Raw genomic sequence first — 18488 nt, forward strand, 5'->3', positions numbered from 1 at the left:
TAAAAAAGTTTAAGGTCATCCACGTTTTTAAGTCCTTGAGGCAGTCTTACATTTTATTTAGATGATTGGTTTCATCAGGCTTGATGGATAAATATAGTTGAGTATCATCCGCATAACAGTGGAAATTTACAGAATGATTCCTTATAATATTGACTAGCGGAAGCATATATAGTGTGAACGAAATAGGTCCAAGCACTGAGCCCTGTGGCACTCCATGGCTAACTTTGGTTTGCATGGAAGATTCATCGTTGACACACACAAACTGAGAGCGTTGAGATAGATAGGACCTAAACCAGCCTAAAGCAGTTCCCTTTATGCCAACTAAATGCTCTCGTCTTTGCAATAGGATATCATGGTCGATAGTATCAAATGCAGCACTGAGATCGAGCAAAACAAGAATAGAGACAAGTCCTTTGTCTGAGGCTATTAAAATGTAATTTGTGACTTTAACCAGAGGTGTCTCTGTGCTATGTATTCTAAAGCCAGAGTGAAAATCTTCAAATAAATCATTGTTTTTTAAGTAATCACACAACTGTTTTGCGACCGCTTTCTCAAGAATTTTTGAGAGGAACGGAAGATTAGAAATAGGTCTACAATTGGCTAAAACCTCTGGATTGAGGTTGTGCTTTTTAAGAAGAGGTTTTATTACTGCTACTTTAAATGATTGTGGAACATAGCCTGATAATAAAGACATATTCATAATATTTAATAAAGAAGTGCTAATTAATGGAAAAACTTCCTTTAACAGCTTAGTTGGAATTGGGTCTAAGATACACGTTGATGGTTTAGACAAAAGAATCATTGAATTCAATTGTTCAAGGTTTATGGCTGAAAAGCATTCTAATTTACTATCTAGTGTAATATTAGAACTTACATTTCCGGGAGCTGTTGATAACACTATGCTGGTCAAAGGCAAGAGGTCATTGATTTTGTTTCTAAGAGTAACAATTTTATCATTAAAAAAGCATATAAAATCATTACTACTCCACTGCCCTCATCTAGCAGCGATCCAGGGCCAGGCTCTCCGACTAGTCCGGAGACTGTTACGGCCGCTTGCTCCACGGCGCTAGCAGTGCTCCCTCCTGCTCCCGGTCGTCAGCGTGAAGCAGGTGTAGGCGTACCCGCTGGTCTGTCTGCAATTGATGAACCGCCTTCACAGCCACAATTGAAGAAGTTCCCTTACACTCTTAATCAGTGGTCCCCAAACTAAGGCCCGCGGGCCGGATACGGCCCGCCTCCACATTTGGCCCGGCCCCCTGAACAATACCAGAGACGCATTATGATTTTTTTTTCAGTCTGGCCACGCGAATCCTAGACTAGCCCCTGTCAAATATAACGGAATAATGGCGAAAAGGTTAGGTCAGAGAAAAATTGATTCAGAATGCAGGGTATTTAACCTGCAGTGGTCAAACGATTATTTTTTTGTTCAATGGAAAGAAAAGGCTGTTTGTCTCATCTGTCAAGAGGCGGTGGCGGTATTCAAAGAATACAATCTGCGCCGACACTATGAATCCCGTCACAAAGACAAGTATGATAACTTGCAAGGCCAAATGCGAGCAGACAAACTCTCAAAGCTAAAAAGTGGACTGTTAGCTCAGCAGAATACATTTGTACGCCAAGCTCAGCTGAACCAGTCATCCGTTCGGGCCAGCTTTCGGGTTGCTCAACTGATAGCAAGCAGCGGTAAACCTTTCACTGATGGAGAGTTTGTCAAGAAATGTTTGAATGCTGTCGCGGAAGAGGTGTGTCCCGAGAAGAAAGATGTCTTTAATGCCGTGAGTCTGTCGGCGAGTACTATCACCAGACGCATTGAAGAAATCAGGGGTAATGTATATGCCCAGCTGCAGCAGAAGACGAAAGAATTTGACTTTTTTTCATTAGCACTGGATGAGAGCACGGACGTGCAAGACACAGCGCAGCTGCTCATTTTTATTCGCGGAGTTAGCGCAAACTTTGAGATGTGCGAGGAGCTGGCAGCCCTCCAAAGTCTCAAAGGGACTACAACGGGGGAGGATATTTTCGGCAAAGTATGCCAAACCATGGAAGAGTTGGACCTAGACTGGTCAAAGCTTGCCAGCATCACGACTGACGGGGCTCCTAGTATGGTGGGCGCGTCTCGGGGTCTAATAGGACGCATGAACCGGGAGATGGAAGAACGGGGTCTCACCGCCCCGCTACAAATCCACTGCCTAATTCACCAGCAAGCACTGTGCTGCAAAGTGTTGAAGTGGGATTCTGTCATGAAGGTTGTGGTGTCATGCATAAACTTCATCAGAGCAAAGGGACTTAAACACAGGCAGTTCCAACAATTCCTGTCTGAACTGGAGTCTGCGCACGGCGATGTGCTGTACTACACAGAGGTCCGATGGTTGAGCCAGGGCAGAGTTTTGAGGCGTTTTTACGAGCTGCTACCCGAAATTAACGCATTTCTTCATTCAAAAGACAAAACGGTCCCAGAGCTGATCGACCCAGAATGGAAATGGCACCTCGCATTTTTAACAGACGTGACAGAAATGCTGAACAGCCTTAACTTGCAGCTACAAGGCCAGGGGAAACTCATTTGCGACATGTATTCTCACATAAAAGCATTTGAGGTGAAACTTGCGCTGCTTTTGGAACAAGTGAAAAAGCACAACTTCATCCATCTCCCTGCTACCCAAAACCTCTCTGCAGAGAACCCAGCGGTCCCGTTCCCAGCTGAAAAGTGTGTGGAAGCACTGGAAATGCTGAAGGCGGAGTTCGGTGTGCGATTCCGGCAACTACGTGTTAATGCAAAAGAAATCCGTCTTTTTCAGAACCCCTTTCTTGCCGACATCGATGAAGCCCAGCCTTCTTATCAGTTTGAGTTGGCCGAGTTACAGAACTGTGATGTTCTGAAAGACGCATTCAAGCCCAACAGTCTCATTGACTTCTATGCCGCCCTACCAAACGACACGTACCCTAACATAAAAAAACACGCAATGAAGATGTTTACACTTTTTGGCAGCACGTATATCTGCGAGCAAACCTTTTCACACATGAAACACCTGAAAACTCAGATGAGATCAAGATTGACAGATGAACATCTGCATCAGTGTTTGAGACTGGCTGTGACTAGAATGGAACCTGACATTCAACTTCTCACCAGCCAGATGCAGGCCCACAGTTCACACTGATGAACATACATAGGTAAGATCACTTTTCTGAGTATAAACAAATGTAATCATAATAAAATCTACTGGGATAAAATCCATCTCCACAACCATACTGGTAGTGAAATGTATTGTGCTGTGTAGGTGCTGTATCACTTAGTTCGGTTTCTCAGCCTGCTTGCTTTGTGGTTTTCACAGGGAAGTTGATGAGAGAGAGCTGCAAACAGCGGTGTCTACAAGCCTACTGGAACCTACAAAAGGATTATAAGGAAGGAACACAAGAACTTTGAGAGACTGCTCATATGAGTCATTTGAGTAAGAGATTCTGCTCTGACAACTAAGCTAAACTTTTACCTGTTAAGATTGTGCACGGCACAACAGAAAGTTAATGTTCAGTGGACTTTTTTTCTGTGAAGAACCCAGAGAGGGTTATTTGGTTATTATTTATTTCATTAATAGTGTTATTATTTATTTCCTGACTTTTTTTCTGTGAAGATCCCGGAAAAGGTTATTAATATTTGGTTATGTGTGGCTTTCTGGAAAACAATAAATGTTTACGTTTAGGCACCCCTGCGATCGTCACACTTTTTCTGTTACAAACTGACCCCGGCCCCCATCAGAGAAGGGAAAAGTTATGTGGCCCTCACAGGAAAAAGTTTGGGGACCCCTGCTCTTAATCATGGGAAAGCAAGGTGCTTCTCATCGAGGTGGTATGGAGATTCAAGGTTCAAGGTTCTTTATTGTCAAACTAACATAGCTACAGAGTAATTATGTCGTTGAAAATCTTATGTCACAGGCTCTTATGTCACAGGCTTCTCCAACAATGCAACATAATAATAATACAGATAGTAAAAGTAATACAAAAAGAAAAATAGTTCTAAAATAAAGTGAGTATGTGGAATAGTGCAGTAAGAGTATATACAAGTTATTGGAATGATATATATTAGATAGTAGATATATATTACTAAGTAGCAGATGAATGTTTTGAAATTGTTTCAGCAGTTCAATTGTTTAACAGTCTCACTGCCCGAAGAAACTGTCTCCGAATCTTTTTGTTTTTGCCAGGATGCTGCGGTAACGTCTGCCAGACGGCAACAGAAATAACAGTTTGTGGCTGGGGTGATGGGGGTCTTTGATAATCCGTAGGGATTTCTTCCTGAGCCGCTGGGAGTAAAGGTCCTCCATGGATGGCAGCTCCGTCCTGGTGATGTGCTGTGCAGTTTTCACCACCCTCTGTAAAGCCTTACGATTGAGGTCGGTGCAGCTGCCGTACCAGGCCGTGATGCAGCCAGTCAGGATACTCTCTAAGGTGCACCTGTAGAAGTTGCAGAGTATCCTGGATTTTCCCTGGGTGGAATACAGCACAAGTACGGACGCACTTTTCTGCAAAATGTGCAGACATTTCCCCAGCCCAGGAGCTGAAGGTGCATTCACGAGGGATGGCTATCAAGACTGGAAACACCTGCGTAAGTCGTTGGAGAGACATGAAAAAAGCGAGGCCCACTGCAAGTCCATGAGCAGGTTTGAATGCTACAAGGGAACCCAAACGTCAAGAAGGGAGAATGTTGTTGACCAAATGAACCAAGAGGCACATGATCATGACTTTATAGAAAGAAATCGGAAGCATCTTAAAGTCGTCCTTGATATTGCGCTGTTCTGTGCCAAACAAGACATCTCTCTACGTGGACACAGGGAAACCAAGGAAGATCTTAATAATGGTAACTTCCTAGAATTATTTGAATTCATGTGTAAATATGATCCGGAGATCAAAGCTCGTCTCGACGAGTTGCCCAAAAATGCGACCCGATTGAGCCCTGAAATGCAAAACGAGTTGCTGGAGTCAGCCGCCTCCTTATTATTGCGTAAAATAAAAGCGGAGGTCTGTGAGACACCGGGTACATATTATGCTCTCATGGCAGATGAGTATAAGGATGCTTCCAAGCGCGAACTCGTTGCTGTTTGTGTGAGATACATTCACACGGGGAAAATAAAAGAACGCGCAATCGGCTTCATGGACACAAGTGACCTGAGTGCAAGGGGAATTTCAGACAAGATATTACAGATCATCGAACCACTGCAACTTGACCCATCTCTGTGCGCTGGCTTCAGTTTTGACGGGGCCTCGGTTATGTCGGGCAAAAAGGGAGGTGTGCAGACGATTTTAAAACAAACTTTTCCTCATGCTGTCTACATGCACTGTAATTCACACAGATTAAATGTGGTACTCTGTGCAGCATCAAAAGCGTCTGGACACGTTGCCACATTCTTTGAAACAGTGAACAGTTTGCATAGTTTCATGACAGGCAGTAGCAGACACGCTCGCTTTATAGAGGTACAGAAAGAGCTGCATCCAGGACGCCCCTGTCTAGAACTTGAGCGGTCTGTGGACACGCGCTGGAGCTCCAAAGCTGGATCAGTGGACAACATATTAACATTACTTGATGTAATACTTGAAGTGCTTGCTGAGTATGCGGAAAGCAGTGGCCAAACAAAACTTGAAGCCCAGTCCCTGCTCCAACAGATACAAACCAAAAAGTTCATATTTTTGCTTGTCACATTTGGTCAATTATTTGAAACGAGTGATTTTGCCACAAAGGGATTACAAAGCCCAACACTGTCAGTCTCTGAATGCATTGACCTAATCGAGGGACTAAAAGACAGTTTTGCACAGTATAGAGACAAGCCAGAGTGTGCTTTTCAAGTGATGAAGCTAACAGAAGAGCTTATGCAGAAACATGGAATCACGAGCTAAGAGAGAGTAAAGTGTAGGACCTGCCCGAAATGCCCGAATCGAATTACCCTTCTGCTTCACGTCCTTGACGCCGACATGCCCAAACTGCCAGATGATCCCGCGGCTCACACGAGAGCATCGTGGGCAGCACTTCCTGGCGAGGGCTACCCCGCAGGAGGAGACGGAGGATCTGGAGCTCGACGTCGTGGACGTGGGCGATTCGGGGAGCGAGGTGACGTCGTCCCGGTTCTCCCTTCCATGGGACCAGGCGGGCTTGGTTCCGATGGAGGACGAGGAGGACGCCTCGCTGACCGGAGGTCCAACTCTCAGGTCTGCGCGGATCGATTTCCCGGTGGTGATGACTCTGCGTATAGGCTTACCGCTCCCCCCACCGCTGCCACCGAGGCCTGTAAACCGCCTGAGATTTACGGCCCGGTGCGTCCGGCGCAGCCGACCTTCGTTTCGCCGACCTTCGTTTCGCCCCAGCTGCCAGAGGTATGGCGGTGTGTGGAGGCGACATGCCATTAAAAACGAAGGCCCCGATAGCCGCCATGGCGGGTATCGTTAAGGTGGTGGATCGCTCGGACACGACATGTCCAGGTGTGCCCCCCCCCTCGATGAGAGCCTGGCGGCCCATCTGCTTCCGCGGCTGGTTGGGCGGAGGGTAAACGTCCTCTGCCCCCGCTGCCCCGGGACCGAGACACCTGGAATATCTGGATAAGTTCAAGCTCGGTACGCAGATGGCGGCCGCGGCCGATAATCTTGGCGTGTTGGCGTATTCCTGATCACCCCTCAGGCAGACGCCCCCGCCCTCCCGTCTCAGGACGAGAGCGATTATTCGCACGGCGCTGTTAGTCAGATGAATAACCTGATTTATGGCGTGGCCACCGCAGCAGGGCGGATGATTTCCCTGGCCACAGTGGCGTCTCGTCATGTGTGGCTAGGGCTCACGGCCCTATCTAAGAAGGACCGAGAAGATCTCCACGGAGGGGCTCTTTGGGTCGGTCTCCTCGGGTCACCCAGCGCTTCAGCCGCCTAGAGGAGGAGAGAGTCCAGCTTAGCCGCATGCTACCGCTGGCTCCTCCTCAGGCCCCGCTACGTGCCCCCCCTCGCGTTGCCATGCAGGGGAGGGAGCGTAGTGCGACAGTGAAGCGGAGGGAGAGGCGCCGGCACGGGGGTCCCGTAGCTGCGGCGCCCTCCACCTCTACGGCCCACCCCGTGGCACCGGCATACCGGCAGTCACGGGGAAGGGCTGCCCGACCGAGGCAGGCTCCGCAACAGCAGAGAGCACCCGGGTGGGGAGCTCCATCTTCACGGAGTTGACTCCCTATTTAATGCCCAGATCCCTGTCAAAACTTTTAAAAATAAAGATGGTGTTGATCTATATCCAAGTCTGATTGTCCTTTGTTTCCACAATACACTTACACATGTTGATGACTGTACCAATTCCCCACTCGCCCCAGCTGTAGCTCCTGTTAGGGAGGAGGCTAGTGGGAGTGCGCAGATGAGAGTGATAAACTGCAGGCAGCGCTATTATGGTGCGATGCAGGTACAGGGACATTATGGCCGACGTTTTTCTGTTAGAAAACATTCTATGCCTGAAGCTAAGACTCCAAATAATGCTGTTTACCATAGTGGTAGGGGCTGCATTATAGCAACGCCCGCACTTGTAAAAGGGGCGCATGGCGGTGCGTTCAGGGGCCTTAGTAAGACACACTACGCCTGTAAAAATTCCAGTTAATGCTGTTTTCCATAGTGACGGAAATAGCATTATGATGGAGCGTGCGCTCACACGTGAGCGTGCGTTCAGGGTCCTCAATAGATAATCGGCCCTTTCTGTTTCGACCCCCCACGGGCAAATCTTCCCTTTACGGGGAGTTTTGCGGCGGAGCGGGTCATCAGAGAGTATCACAGCTTTATAGCTGCGGCCCCACAGCTGAGGGCTTGCCCATTAACACATGTTATGAGGAATGGAAACTCAGTTGTGTACTGACAAAGTGGATGGACAGGACGCTGAAACGGGGCTATTCACTCCAGTTTTGCAGCGTCCCACCTCCTTTTATGGGCATGCGAGAGGTAAATCTGTCTTCCCAGGAGGAGGTGGGTTTCCTCTCAGCAGAGATTCAGGCTCTGGTGCATAAACAGGCTGTGTCTGTTGTGCATCCTCAGCACAGAGAAAAGGGTCTTTATTCCATGTATTTCCTGGTTCTCAAGAAAACAGGGGAATTCAGACCTATTCTAGATCTCCGCGGCCTGAATCGTCATATTTCCTGCAGGAAATTCTGCATGTTAACTGTGAAACAGTTACTAGGGCTTGTGCAGCCAGGCGATTGGTTCACCACCATCGACCTGAAAGACGCGTACTTTCATGTGGAAATTGTTCCAGAGCACAGAAAGTATCTGCGTTTTGCCTTCCAGGGAATAGCCTACGAGTACAACAGGCTGCCGTTCGGTTATTCCCTATCCCCACGCACATTCAGCAAATGTGTGGCCACAGCGCCTCAACCGCCTCAAAAATCTGCCACTTCCTTACAGAGCCCCTCCTCCAACACACACGAACGCGCACATGACCAATGAGGGCACAAGATAAGTTTGTGCACAGATGGAAAGCTGACAGGCAGGTAGGCCATCCAGTTATTTTAGCCGGGCCGGCTAAAATGATTGGTCGTGCTTTTTACAGTACTACGGCTTCCACAGATGACATTTTTTTATGGATTTTTTGTCAAAGCACTTAAGATATTCATTGCTATCGGGATGTTAAGAGCATTCCATGGAATATAACAAAAAGTGTATCTCGAGCCGGTTTCTCAAACTTACCTACCCCACCTTTAAGTGTTTCCGGTCCCATTAACCTGATCTGCGTGGCCTTATTGAGAGCGGCCTTTAGCCAATTATTAATAAAAAAAACAATGTTACCAAATATTGTTGAGGTTTTGCAATGTAAAAAAATAAACGTTTCAATCCTTGGCATTTTTAGGAGGTTAGAAAGACTGATTCTGAAACATTTCAATACCAGTTTAGGCTGTATATTCAGATTAATGAATTTAATGCAGGACCCTGCATATTTCACTGTGATGGAAATTGTATTTCAGAGAGTTTTGAAACAGATATTTAAAAAAAATTCAACTGGGATTCATTAAACAATATATTTGTAATGTGTTTGTACATATACAGTATATACACGGTATATACTCTGATCTGGGCTATAGGAGTGACAGAAGAAAAGCAGCAGCCTCAGTTGTGGATCTTGATCCGGACTGACGGCAGCCTGATAGCCGCTGCCCTCACCTCGGCGCTCATGTCCACACCCAGCAGCGCCCTGCAACACAACACGCATTAGAGCTGATGGTATAATAGGAGCTATCTACTGACATTGTAAATACTTACTTTGGCTCATAGCGGACATCCACATTTGGAGGTAGTATCCCTTTCCCTTCTCTCAGGCGCTCAACACCATTCCTGGTATAAAAAGACAAAAAGGAACTGTACAGTGGGGCAAATCATCCAATCGGATACATTTTTAAGCTTTACTGAACCTCAGTACACCCACCATGCAATCATCACTCCGTTGTCAGTGCAGAATTTGGCAGGGGGGCAGAGCAGATGTAGTCCTGTGGTCTCAGTGATGATGCTCAGAGTCTTGCGGATGTACTCATTGCTGGCTACTCCTCCAGACAGGACCTGAACAGAATTCACAGTGTTCACCTCATAAATCCCCTGAAAGGAACAGAATGTGTTTGTCCCTAGTTCCGTGCTTTCAGACACCAGTACACTATCTTTGGGTTTCCACTGAAAGCTCATTAGTTCAGAACACATACTGTCAACCATTTGTATATTAACTGCTCACCCTGTGTAGAACTCTTGAAGAAAATGTTGTTTTTCTCACATACTTTCAAGGTCAACTGAGAATCCAAAAAGTCCTGATTAGATAAGTAAATTACAACAGCAAAACTATATGAAAAAGTTTGTTTACAAGCTCTCACACAACTGATGCAGTAAAGTAAATGTATCCAGTTGTATACTCACTACTTTTCCATCACATGCACTTTTTGCTACAACCAAACAATAAAAAACTCTTTGGATTTGCTTCACTTTGGAGTCGCTGGTCTGCACTAGCTTCAGACTGTTTATACGAAAAAAATTTGAATGGTAAAGTTTAAATGAAAAGGCATGTGAGAAAAAACAAAAGCATTGCTAGAATTAGAGAATTTAAGGTAACAGAGTGAGTTATTAGTATACACATTTTGTGGGTGAAGTATTTCTATAGTTTCTGAAAAACAGCTGGGCATTGTTGTTCTTTACTACGTTATGTGTAAATTTGTTATTGAATCATTTCAGCGGCTATTTACAGTATTTATTTGTATTTAGGTTTAAAGTGGACCTATCATGCTATATTTGAATAATATATTGTAGGGCCATACCTATATAAAACATGTCTGTGAAGTTTTTTTTTCCAAATACCAAACAGATCATGCATTTTAGCCATGCCTCATTTCACTCTATTTGCTCTTTTCCAGCCCTGTTTTTGCAAGGGCTGATTCTGTGAGAAGTCTTCTTCGCTGCTTTTGTGGCAGACTACAGCGCCACTTACAGGCCTGGCATATGTACTACAGCGTCTCCAGCGCTTTCGAGCGACAATGGCCGTGGCCGTGGCCCAACCCCCCATTCCCCTGATAGGTGGAGAGTTGCCCATATAGGCGGAGCTCCCTGTTTCTGACGTCAGAACAATTTCAAATCTGTATCAGCTCCGTTGCAGCCCCGTTTTTAGAGATTTGGGTATGGAGGAAAAGAGAGAGGGTTGTGTTTACTGACACTTGTGGCGCGTTTCCACTACAGCGCGGAGCACGGTTTAAGAGGGCTGTGACGTCAGCGGCCCGTTTTTGGTTGCGTTTCCACTTGGCCTAGTCCTAATTCACAGTTTTTCTGGCCTCATAAAATCGTGGTTCGAGGGCCAGGGACAACCAGGCTGAGTGTGTGACGTCAACACTCTCGACTGCTGATTGGTCGGAGAGAACCGTCACAATCGGCGCGCGAGATAATCCCTAGCGTCGCATATATATAGCGAAGCTTGCAGCATTTTTATAAACAGCATTTTTGTTAACAGAGGAGCTACAACAATGGCAAAGAAAAGCACACCATGGTCGGTCGAGGAAGTGACGACGTTCCTCCATTATATTGCAGATGATAAGGTCCAGCGGGAGCTCGACGGGACAACTCGCAATATCAAAGTCTTTCAGGAGGTCTCTACACTGATGTCCACAAGCGGTTACTCAAGGACTGTCGTGCAGTGTAGGGAAAAACTCAAAAAGATGAAGAGTGAATATCGCTTGGTAAAAGACAACAACAACACGAGTGGTGCCAGTAGGAAAAACTGGAAGTGGTTTGACCTAATGGACACCATTTACGGCCATCGACCGGCTAGCATTAGGAGGGAGGCCTGGACTCTGCAACAGCGTTACTGGAGTCTCTGCATGATAAGTTTTTGCTAACGCTCTGTTATTTGCTTGAAAGCTTTGTGTCCCTATCTGTTCTAAAGCTCACTTCTAACAAATAAGTCTATTTTATCCTTACATTTATGTTCGACCCATGCTTTTATGGAGCCCCGAAGGCTAGCTAGCTAGCTAAGGCAGATAGCATTAGCTAGAGCTATTGTTTGCTAACACCATATGTGCCATTGTTTACGTTCAGTTTGTCTTTTCTATAGTTGTTGTTGCTATTTATAGTATTGTGCTGCAGTAGTTTGTGGAATTAACAAGTCATGTTTCTGTTCTAGATGATTACATTGGGACTAGCGAGGAGGAACAGTTCCGAACAACGTCCTCTGCATCGACATCCTCCACATCAACAGCACAAACTCCAGCTCGACCACAGACACCAACACCGAGTGCCAGCTTGACACCGCTGCGTGTGGTTCTAGGTAAGAAATAGGCTGGAATTGTGACTTTTTTTAAACTTTAGATCAACCATCGTCAGTAAGTAAAATAAGCTGTACCACTGTGTGGGAATGCTCTGTTACAAGTAAAGTAACTAGCTAGTAAGCAGCTAGTATCTAGGGCCAGAACTTTCTTTAATTCATCCTTACTGTTCTGTTTATACATTTTATTCTTATATCCTTGTGTGACCTGTACCTGTGCTGTGTTTTTTCATTCTTATTGCTAATTATTATTGCTATAATTATCTTGTCACCCAGGCAAGAGGAACCGAGGGGGAGAGGATCTGGCCCTACAGGAACGGCAACTGGCCCAGCAGAAGGAACACCAGGAGCAGAACCTGGCCCAGCAGAAGGAAGACCGGGCCCAGCAGAAGGAAGACCGGGCCCTGCAGGCTCAGCACATGAACCAGACCTTGGTGGAGGCGAGGCTGTTGGAAGCAGCCTTGAGAAGGGAGGAGATCGCTCACGCAGAGAGCTTTAATTTATCCTTCCTGCGCACTCTTTGCCAGGTGCTAGGGGGAACGGGCAGCCGACGTGCCCCATCTCCTCCGCCTCTGTGATCCAACAAATAACCTCTGGCTGAGATTATATTGTTTATTTACATTTGTACTTTCTTGTTTATTTTTTATCTTTAAAATGTTTATTTTTACAATCAATACCATGTATTTTTATGCTGCTGCAATACAATTTTTTTTTTTTAATTTGTATTGTACAATGCCATGCCTTTTTTATGCTGCTGCGCTGCAACCAACATTTCTTATTTTTTTATTTGTAAGTTACAATGCCATGCCTTTTTTATGCTGCTGCAAGAAAACACTTCCCAAATTGTGTTAAATAAAGTACTTCTTTGACTTATCTTATTGCTTGTTGATAAATAATTGCACCCAACAGCGATCACACAGAAAGATGGCATCATCTAGGCGTCCCTCTGCAGTCAGAAATATCATAAACACCATCATCGTCCACAAAGCACTGCACAGTGCATTTCTTGTGATAATAAACCACACAGCAAGAAACAAGCAAACGATCTTTTCCACATCCTCCATTGTTGTGTGTTGTGTCACATTGAAGATGACGTCACGGCAGTTTTAAGCAGCGTCGCTCCGCCTACACTGCGTTACTATAGATACTACCCCAGTTCCTTAACTGTAATGGAAACGCGCCATGAAGTGAGCTGGTCCTAACGAGGCCAAGCGTGAAAAAGTGGAAACGCGGCATTGGTGAGTTCCCTGACACACATATGCATGTATAAAAGACGTACAAAAGTGCATTTTGCATGATAGGTCCCCTTTAATTATTTGGATTTAACCGATCAAATGCGCAAGTAATTGCAGTAATGCAGTCTTCAAGCTTGTAGAGTTATATATCTTTTGTCATAAACATGTCATATTTTGAATATTTAACAATACATTTACTTTGCATAACAGAGTACCATTTGATTTATAAATGAAACGTGTTTTACCTCAATTATTATCCTTTTTTTCCTGAATCTTGTGTACGTTTACATTTTTTTCTTTTCGTGTCAGTAAATACTGCAACTGTTTGTTGTGATAAATGCATATTATATGAATGTAAAAGGCTTTATCTTTAAAAAAAGATTCCAATAAGAATCAATAACTGAAATGTTGAACATCAGCTACATTGTCTCAAAGGTCTATGGGAGTATTAAATAAATAGTGACACTCACCAGGGTGGGATTGCTGGATGGCAGCATACCGTTCTCCTTGCAGAACACGATGGCCCGGTGCGTGCGCTTTGCCAGATGAGAGGCCACCGTGTGCTGTGTGGCAGCTGCAATGTCCTTCACACAGGAAAGCAGAGTCCCCTGCTCTATACCTGCAGAGGGTACAAGTAAGTAACATGTGAGAATACTAGGGAACTAGTGACAGAAAGTATAATTTTTTTAAACAAACATTATCAAGAGTGTGTTTATTCTAGGGCTGCAATTTACTAACTTAACTTATGAATTATTGTCAATATAAATGAATCTGCCCCATTATTTTCTAGAGGTGAGAACATGGTAAAAAAAGTCTTGTTTTGTCCAAAACCAAAGTACGTTCACTTTCATATGATATACACAGCAGGAAAGCTCCATTTGTAATATGTTATGGCTGAAGCTACAGCTTATAATGATGCATTTGAAAAATGAAAAATGTTCCCAAACAGTTGTATAAATAGATCTTAAACCTCTATTCATGTACTTCTGTTTTTTGTTTGTACTACAGTTTCCAAAACAAAACAAAATTCTTAGAAGCGTTGAATTTCAGACACTTTGACTTTCCATTTGCATGAAAAGTACAGGTGAAACTATTAACATGTATGATCCCATGGTTTAGTGCAGTTCAGTGCAGTAGTCGTGTTTGTTGTTGTTTGATGTTTTGAGCAATATAAGCTGAAAGAATCTGGTGGTTGTGGTTTTCCTTTCTGAGACCATGGCCCTTTCTCATTTCATCAATTCCCCCTCCTCGACTCCTCGGTCCTCCGGTAGTGACCAGGAAATTAATTTTAGCGCGCCATGTTGAAGGACATCTCATTTCTCTAAATGCACATCGAGGACCGAGGATCGAGCGTCGAGGAGGCTCTCTGGAGGAGCTATAACCGAGGATACACTGATGGGTCCTCCACGGTCCTCCACGGTTCCTCCGTGGATGCATTTCCGGGAACAGAGATGTTTCAAAGAGTCGTGACGCACGGCCGGACTGATCTCAGCCAATGACAGCTCTGCATGCATCCCCTGGATATTATTTTATTAACTGCTTTCATCGCAACGCGATGTTTACAGAGAGAACAGCTGTGAGGTCCGTGCAGAAAGCAGAGCAGTGTGTATAATATATATCACTCAGTATAACAGGCCTACTCTCTTTATTTGCTTTAGTTTAGTAGATATCTACAAACAAAGAGTCGATATTTTTCTAAAACCATTTAGTGCTTCACATAATAAAATACACAACGGCTGTAGCCTGATTATATGCTTTAGGAGCTGTAGGTGTGTGTGGTTCAGTGTGTGCGTAGATGCAGCGGACAGACCGGTCTCAGTTGGTTTGGTGTCCTCTGCTTACTTGTAATACTTGTAAATAAAACTTTTGGCCCGTAATTTATTTCCCTCATTGTAGCGACCAGAGGGGAGAGGGGGGGGGGGATATATCCAGTCTCTGATAGTGTTACGTTATTATGAGAGTGCTCTGCTTGATTCTGAAATGTGTGTGTGTGTGTGTATGTGTGTGTGTGTGTGTGTCCGCATCTGTAGCCTGTTATTGTCTCATTATACCGCACTGTGAATGAATTAAAAGTAAATATACAAGTCATCATGAGCTGCTGTGCCTCCTGTCATCATTAATGGACTTCTCTTTAAAATGACCGCTCAGAGGAGAGGAGTTCTCATTTCTCTAACCGCCTGCTGCTTCCCCTCCTCTCTCCTCGGCTCCCCTCCTCTCTCCTCGGCTCCCCTCCTCGGCTCCTCCGCTCGCATCTCCTGTGGGCGGGACTAAGTCTCAAGGATAGGAGTCGAGGAGGGGAGTCGAGGAGGGGAATTAGTGAAATGAGAAAGGGCCCATGTGTCTTCATACCTTCCTCTGCCTCTTTTTTCATTATCGCCATGTTAACTTGATTCCGTAGCCCAGTGAATGAAAAGCAGCAGTCGTACGTTTGCCCCATGGGGGTCCTGAACGGGAACCTTGACCTGTCTCCATCCTTTGCTAGGAGCTCTAGAGCCTGTCCTCCACTCAGTGTGGAGCACTGTGGGTGCTTTATGAGAGACAAACGCCTTGCAACCTGAATCCGGAAAAAAAATACATTAGGTTAACATACACAAATTGAACAACATGAAAACTAAATAATATTGGGGTTAAGGGAAGAATTCACCCTGAAATCATCAAATATATATTTCTTATGTTAAATGTAGTGCTATTCATCTCTATAAAACTAGTTTTCTCTCTGATTATAATGCAACTCAATGGCTTGTGGTGCTTAAAGTGCCAACATTTTTTTTTTTAAAACTTCAACAGAATTGTCTCTTTCAAGAAATCACGACCCGGTTACAGGGGAAATTCAAAGACCTTGTCGTTAGCCATTACTTGTAGGAACTATTTTCTTTCTACCAAACTACACTCACCAACAAGCCTGCTGATGGTACAGCAGAGCCAAGGAGGAAGCCATTAATGTTTAATTCTCGTGCAGTCACACCCCTTTCACCCATGAGAAGATGCATGCTTCCTTCTGCATGACGATGTTTGGCAGGTGTAGTTAGGTGGAAAGAAAATAGTTCCTATATGAAACTGCTCACTAAGGTCAGCGGATTATCCTGAGAAACCGGGCAATTATTTCTGGTAAAAGACATTGCTGTTGAGTTTTAAAAATGTACTTTTGGGCTCTCTGAGAACCACAAGTCTTCTAGTTTCATTATAAAGCTTTATTTGTATAGCACTTTTATACAGCAGGTGTAGCTCAAATGTGCTTTAACAACATGGCACAAATCACAATTTATGAAGAATTTCAAATCAGACCAGACGTTAAAACCTTTTAGCGTCAACAGTTTAAGGTACACAGGAGGTAAAAGGTATTATAATAAAAAATAAAACACAATAAAATAAATAATGACCCCTCTTGGTAAAATAAAGGAATACAAAACCAATAAATACGCAAAAAATAAAAACCTATCAAATAAATATGTTAGAACAATAAAAAAAAATGTGGAGAGAAGGAAGACATCTCCAACACTTGTTCATTGTCTCCACTGTAACGGAGCTTACACACGGCGGCGTGCGTTGAAGATTGCCGGCGGGCATGTCTGAAGCTAGACCAACAACCAATCACCTGAATCTCCCGCCCCGGACACACAAGCAGCGGTTTGATTGGCTAGAGCTTGTACTGGCATATGGTTCGATAGGCTGATGCTTCCGTCGAAGCTTCAAAAGTAGAACATTGCTCTACATTTGAAGCGATCAACGCGAGCAAAGCTACACTTTGCTCCCACAATGCAGTTCGGCGGAGCGTGACGTCACCCCATTCAAAGTGAATGGGCAGAAGCGGTGAAGCTTCAACGCACGCCGCCGTGTGTAAGCTCCGTAAGGGGTCCCTGGCCTCAAAGAGTTGAATAACCCCTGACCTTGATAGATAAATGGCAGAACAGGTAGGTATTTTATTTTGAATTGACCAATCCCTTTATGACCTTACTTTATCCATCGTATCGCCTGGAGCTTCATCCAGACTGTGACCCAAAAGCAGGAAGTCATCCACTCCTCGAGCCACAGCGAGCAGCGAGTGACCTCCAGAGACCAGCAGCACCAGGAAGGGGAAGGGAACCGGCTGGAGCATCCTGACGGTGAGGGCGTGGGCCTCCATGTGGTGGATGGGGATGAAGGGCTTGTTGTGCTGCCTGACAAACCTCCGACTGAAGTCCAGCCCGATGCCCAGGCTCAGGCCCAGGCCGGGCATCACCGTGGTGGCCACAGCTGAGAGCCGGCTGGGGGCCACGTGGCTCCTCTCAAGGGCCTCCTGCACCACCCGCTCTATGTTCTCTCTGTGGAGCTGCTGGGCCACTGTGGGGATGATGCCTCCAGTCCTGCAGTATTGAAAAGGGAAGAGATACAAGCAGTAAGTACTCAGATTTATACTTAAGTAAAAGTAGAAGTATCAGTGTGTAGAAGTACTCGGTTACAAGTAAAGGTCCTGCAAACAAAATACTACTCAAGTAAAAGTAGAAAAGTATTGGCATCAAAAAATACTTCAAGAACCAAAAGTAAAAGTACTCATTCTGCAGATTGGCCCATTTCAGAATAATATATATGATGTGTTTTGATTATAATGATCGATGCATTAAAGTGTTATCAAAGCTGGTAAGGGTGCAGCTAGTTTGAATGACTTTGTATACTGCAAGCTTGTGAATTTACTCCAGGTGCAAATACAAATTGTATTATATTTCACATCTACAATCCTAATGAAGTGGAATAAAAGTAAATAATTTACCTGTGCAAAGTAGCAACACATACTGAAGTACAAATATCTCAACATTCTGTGTGCATTTATTTATTTTGTCTGACCCCATACAATAAAGTCTAAGTGGGTTTGAAAAAAACCCTAAAGCAGTTAGCCTGTTACCTGAATGGAGATGTGACACCCACCTGAGATGGACTTCTTTCTGTGAGTGTAGAGACTCCCCCAGTATTTTCCCTGTCTCGTCCATAACTGCAGCTCCAGTGTCATCACAGCTTGTCTCAATGCCCAAAACCAGTCTGGAGCAGGGGGCTTTAAGTGAAGCACAGCCCCACAATGTGTGTCTTAACTGTAGCAGCCTTTTTACTTTCGTAGGGAACATAGTTATGCCTCTTCTAGGAATTAAAATAGGGGGGTAAAGATAGTGACCTCACATCATTTCCCATTGATTTCTCTCCATAAAAAAAAACGGCGACGAATATGGCAACGGCATGACATAAGGTTTCGAGGAAATTAACAAAAGACAGACAAAACAACAACCTTGTCGAGTTCCGAGCAGAAAACTGTTTTCTGTCTCTGCTACTCTAAAGCGTGTGGCTGTGTCACATGTAAATAATTCCGTGCACCACCGAGTTTGTGACCTCTGATAAAGTACAGGCACTAATCCAAACATTTGCAATATACCTAAAATATATAATTATTACGGTAACTTAAATTATAAATACACATAGCTAATAAATGGAATATTCGTATAGAAAATCAA

The 18488-nt window shown here is 44.6% G+C and overlaps 2 protein-coding genes across 3 annotated transcripts; one reads left to right on the forward strand and one right to left on the reverse strand.

Annotated features, from left to right (window-relative positions):
- Window positions 1-1550: 1550 nt before the first annotated feature.
- On the forward strand, window positions 1551-3155 carry LOC117485859 (general transcription factor II-I repeat domain-containing protein 2-like). Its single transcript, XM_034134565.1, has one exon. It carries the CDS (start codon window positions 1551-1553, stop codon window positions 3153-3155), a length of 1605 nt encoding a protein of 534 aa, XP_033990456.1.
- Window positions 3156-8994: 5839 nt separating this feature from the next.
- Window positions 8995-18317, reverse strand: osgepl1 (O-sialoglycoprotein endopeptidase-like 1). Of its 2 annotated transcripts, none has more exons than XM_034134221.1 (7): window positions 17914-18317; window positions 16967-17354; window positions 15361-15565; window positions 13482-13630; window positions 9413-9543; window positions 9250-9321; window positions 8995-9181 (listed from the first exon to the last, which is right to left on the reverse strand). In XM_034134221.1, the coding sequence occupies exons 1-7, from the start codon at window positions 18105-18107 to the stop codon at window positions 9097-9099; spliced, it is 1224 nt and encodes a 407-aa protein (XP_033990112.1). In that variant the 5' UTR covers window positions 18108-18317; the 3' UTR covers window positions 8995-9096. The 2 variants fall into 2 exon arrangements, with proteins under 2 accessions (XP_033990112.1, XP_033990113.1); XM_034134222.1 differs by having other exon boundaries at window positions 17891-17951.
- Window positions 18318-18488: the final 171 nt, after the last annotated feature.

Source organism: Trematomus bernacchii, unplaced genomic scaffold (assembly GCF_902827165.1).
Source record: "Trematomus bernacchii unplaced genomic scaffold, fTreBer1.1, whole genome shotgun sequence".
Lineage (NCBI taxonomy): Eukaryota > Metazoa > Chordata > Actinopteri > Perciformes > Nototheniidae > Trematomus > Trematomus bernacchii.

What these genes read in the sequence shown, in the direction of transcription:
- LOC117485859 (XM_034134565.1), top strand. Translation starts at nt 1,551, where the DNA reads ATGCGAGCAGACAAACTCTCAAAGCTAAAAAGTGGACTGTTAGCTCAG.
- osgepl1 (XM_034134221.1), bottom strand. Translation starts at nt 18,107, where the DNA reads ATGTTCCCTACGAAAGTAAAAAGGCTGCTACAGTTAAGACACACATTG. An exon ending in GAAAAAAGAGGCAGAGGAAG is followed by an intron (nt 13,631 to 15,360) that starts GTATGAAGACAC and finishes TACCCTCTGCAG; the next exon opens with GTATAGAGCAGGGGACTCTG. An exon ending in GATGTCCGCTATGAGCCAAA is followed by an intron (nt 9,182 to 9,249) that starts GTAAGTATTTAC and finishes GTTGTGTTGCAG; the next exon opens with GGCGCTGCTGGGTGTGGACA.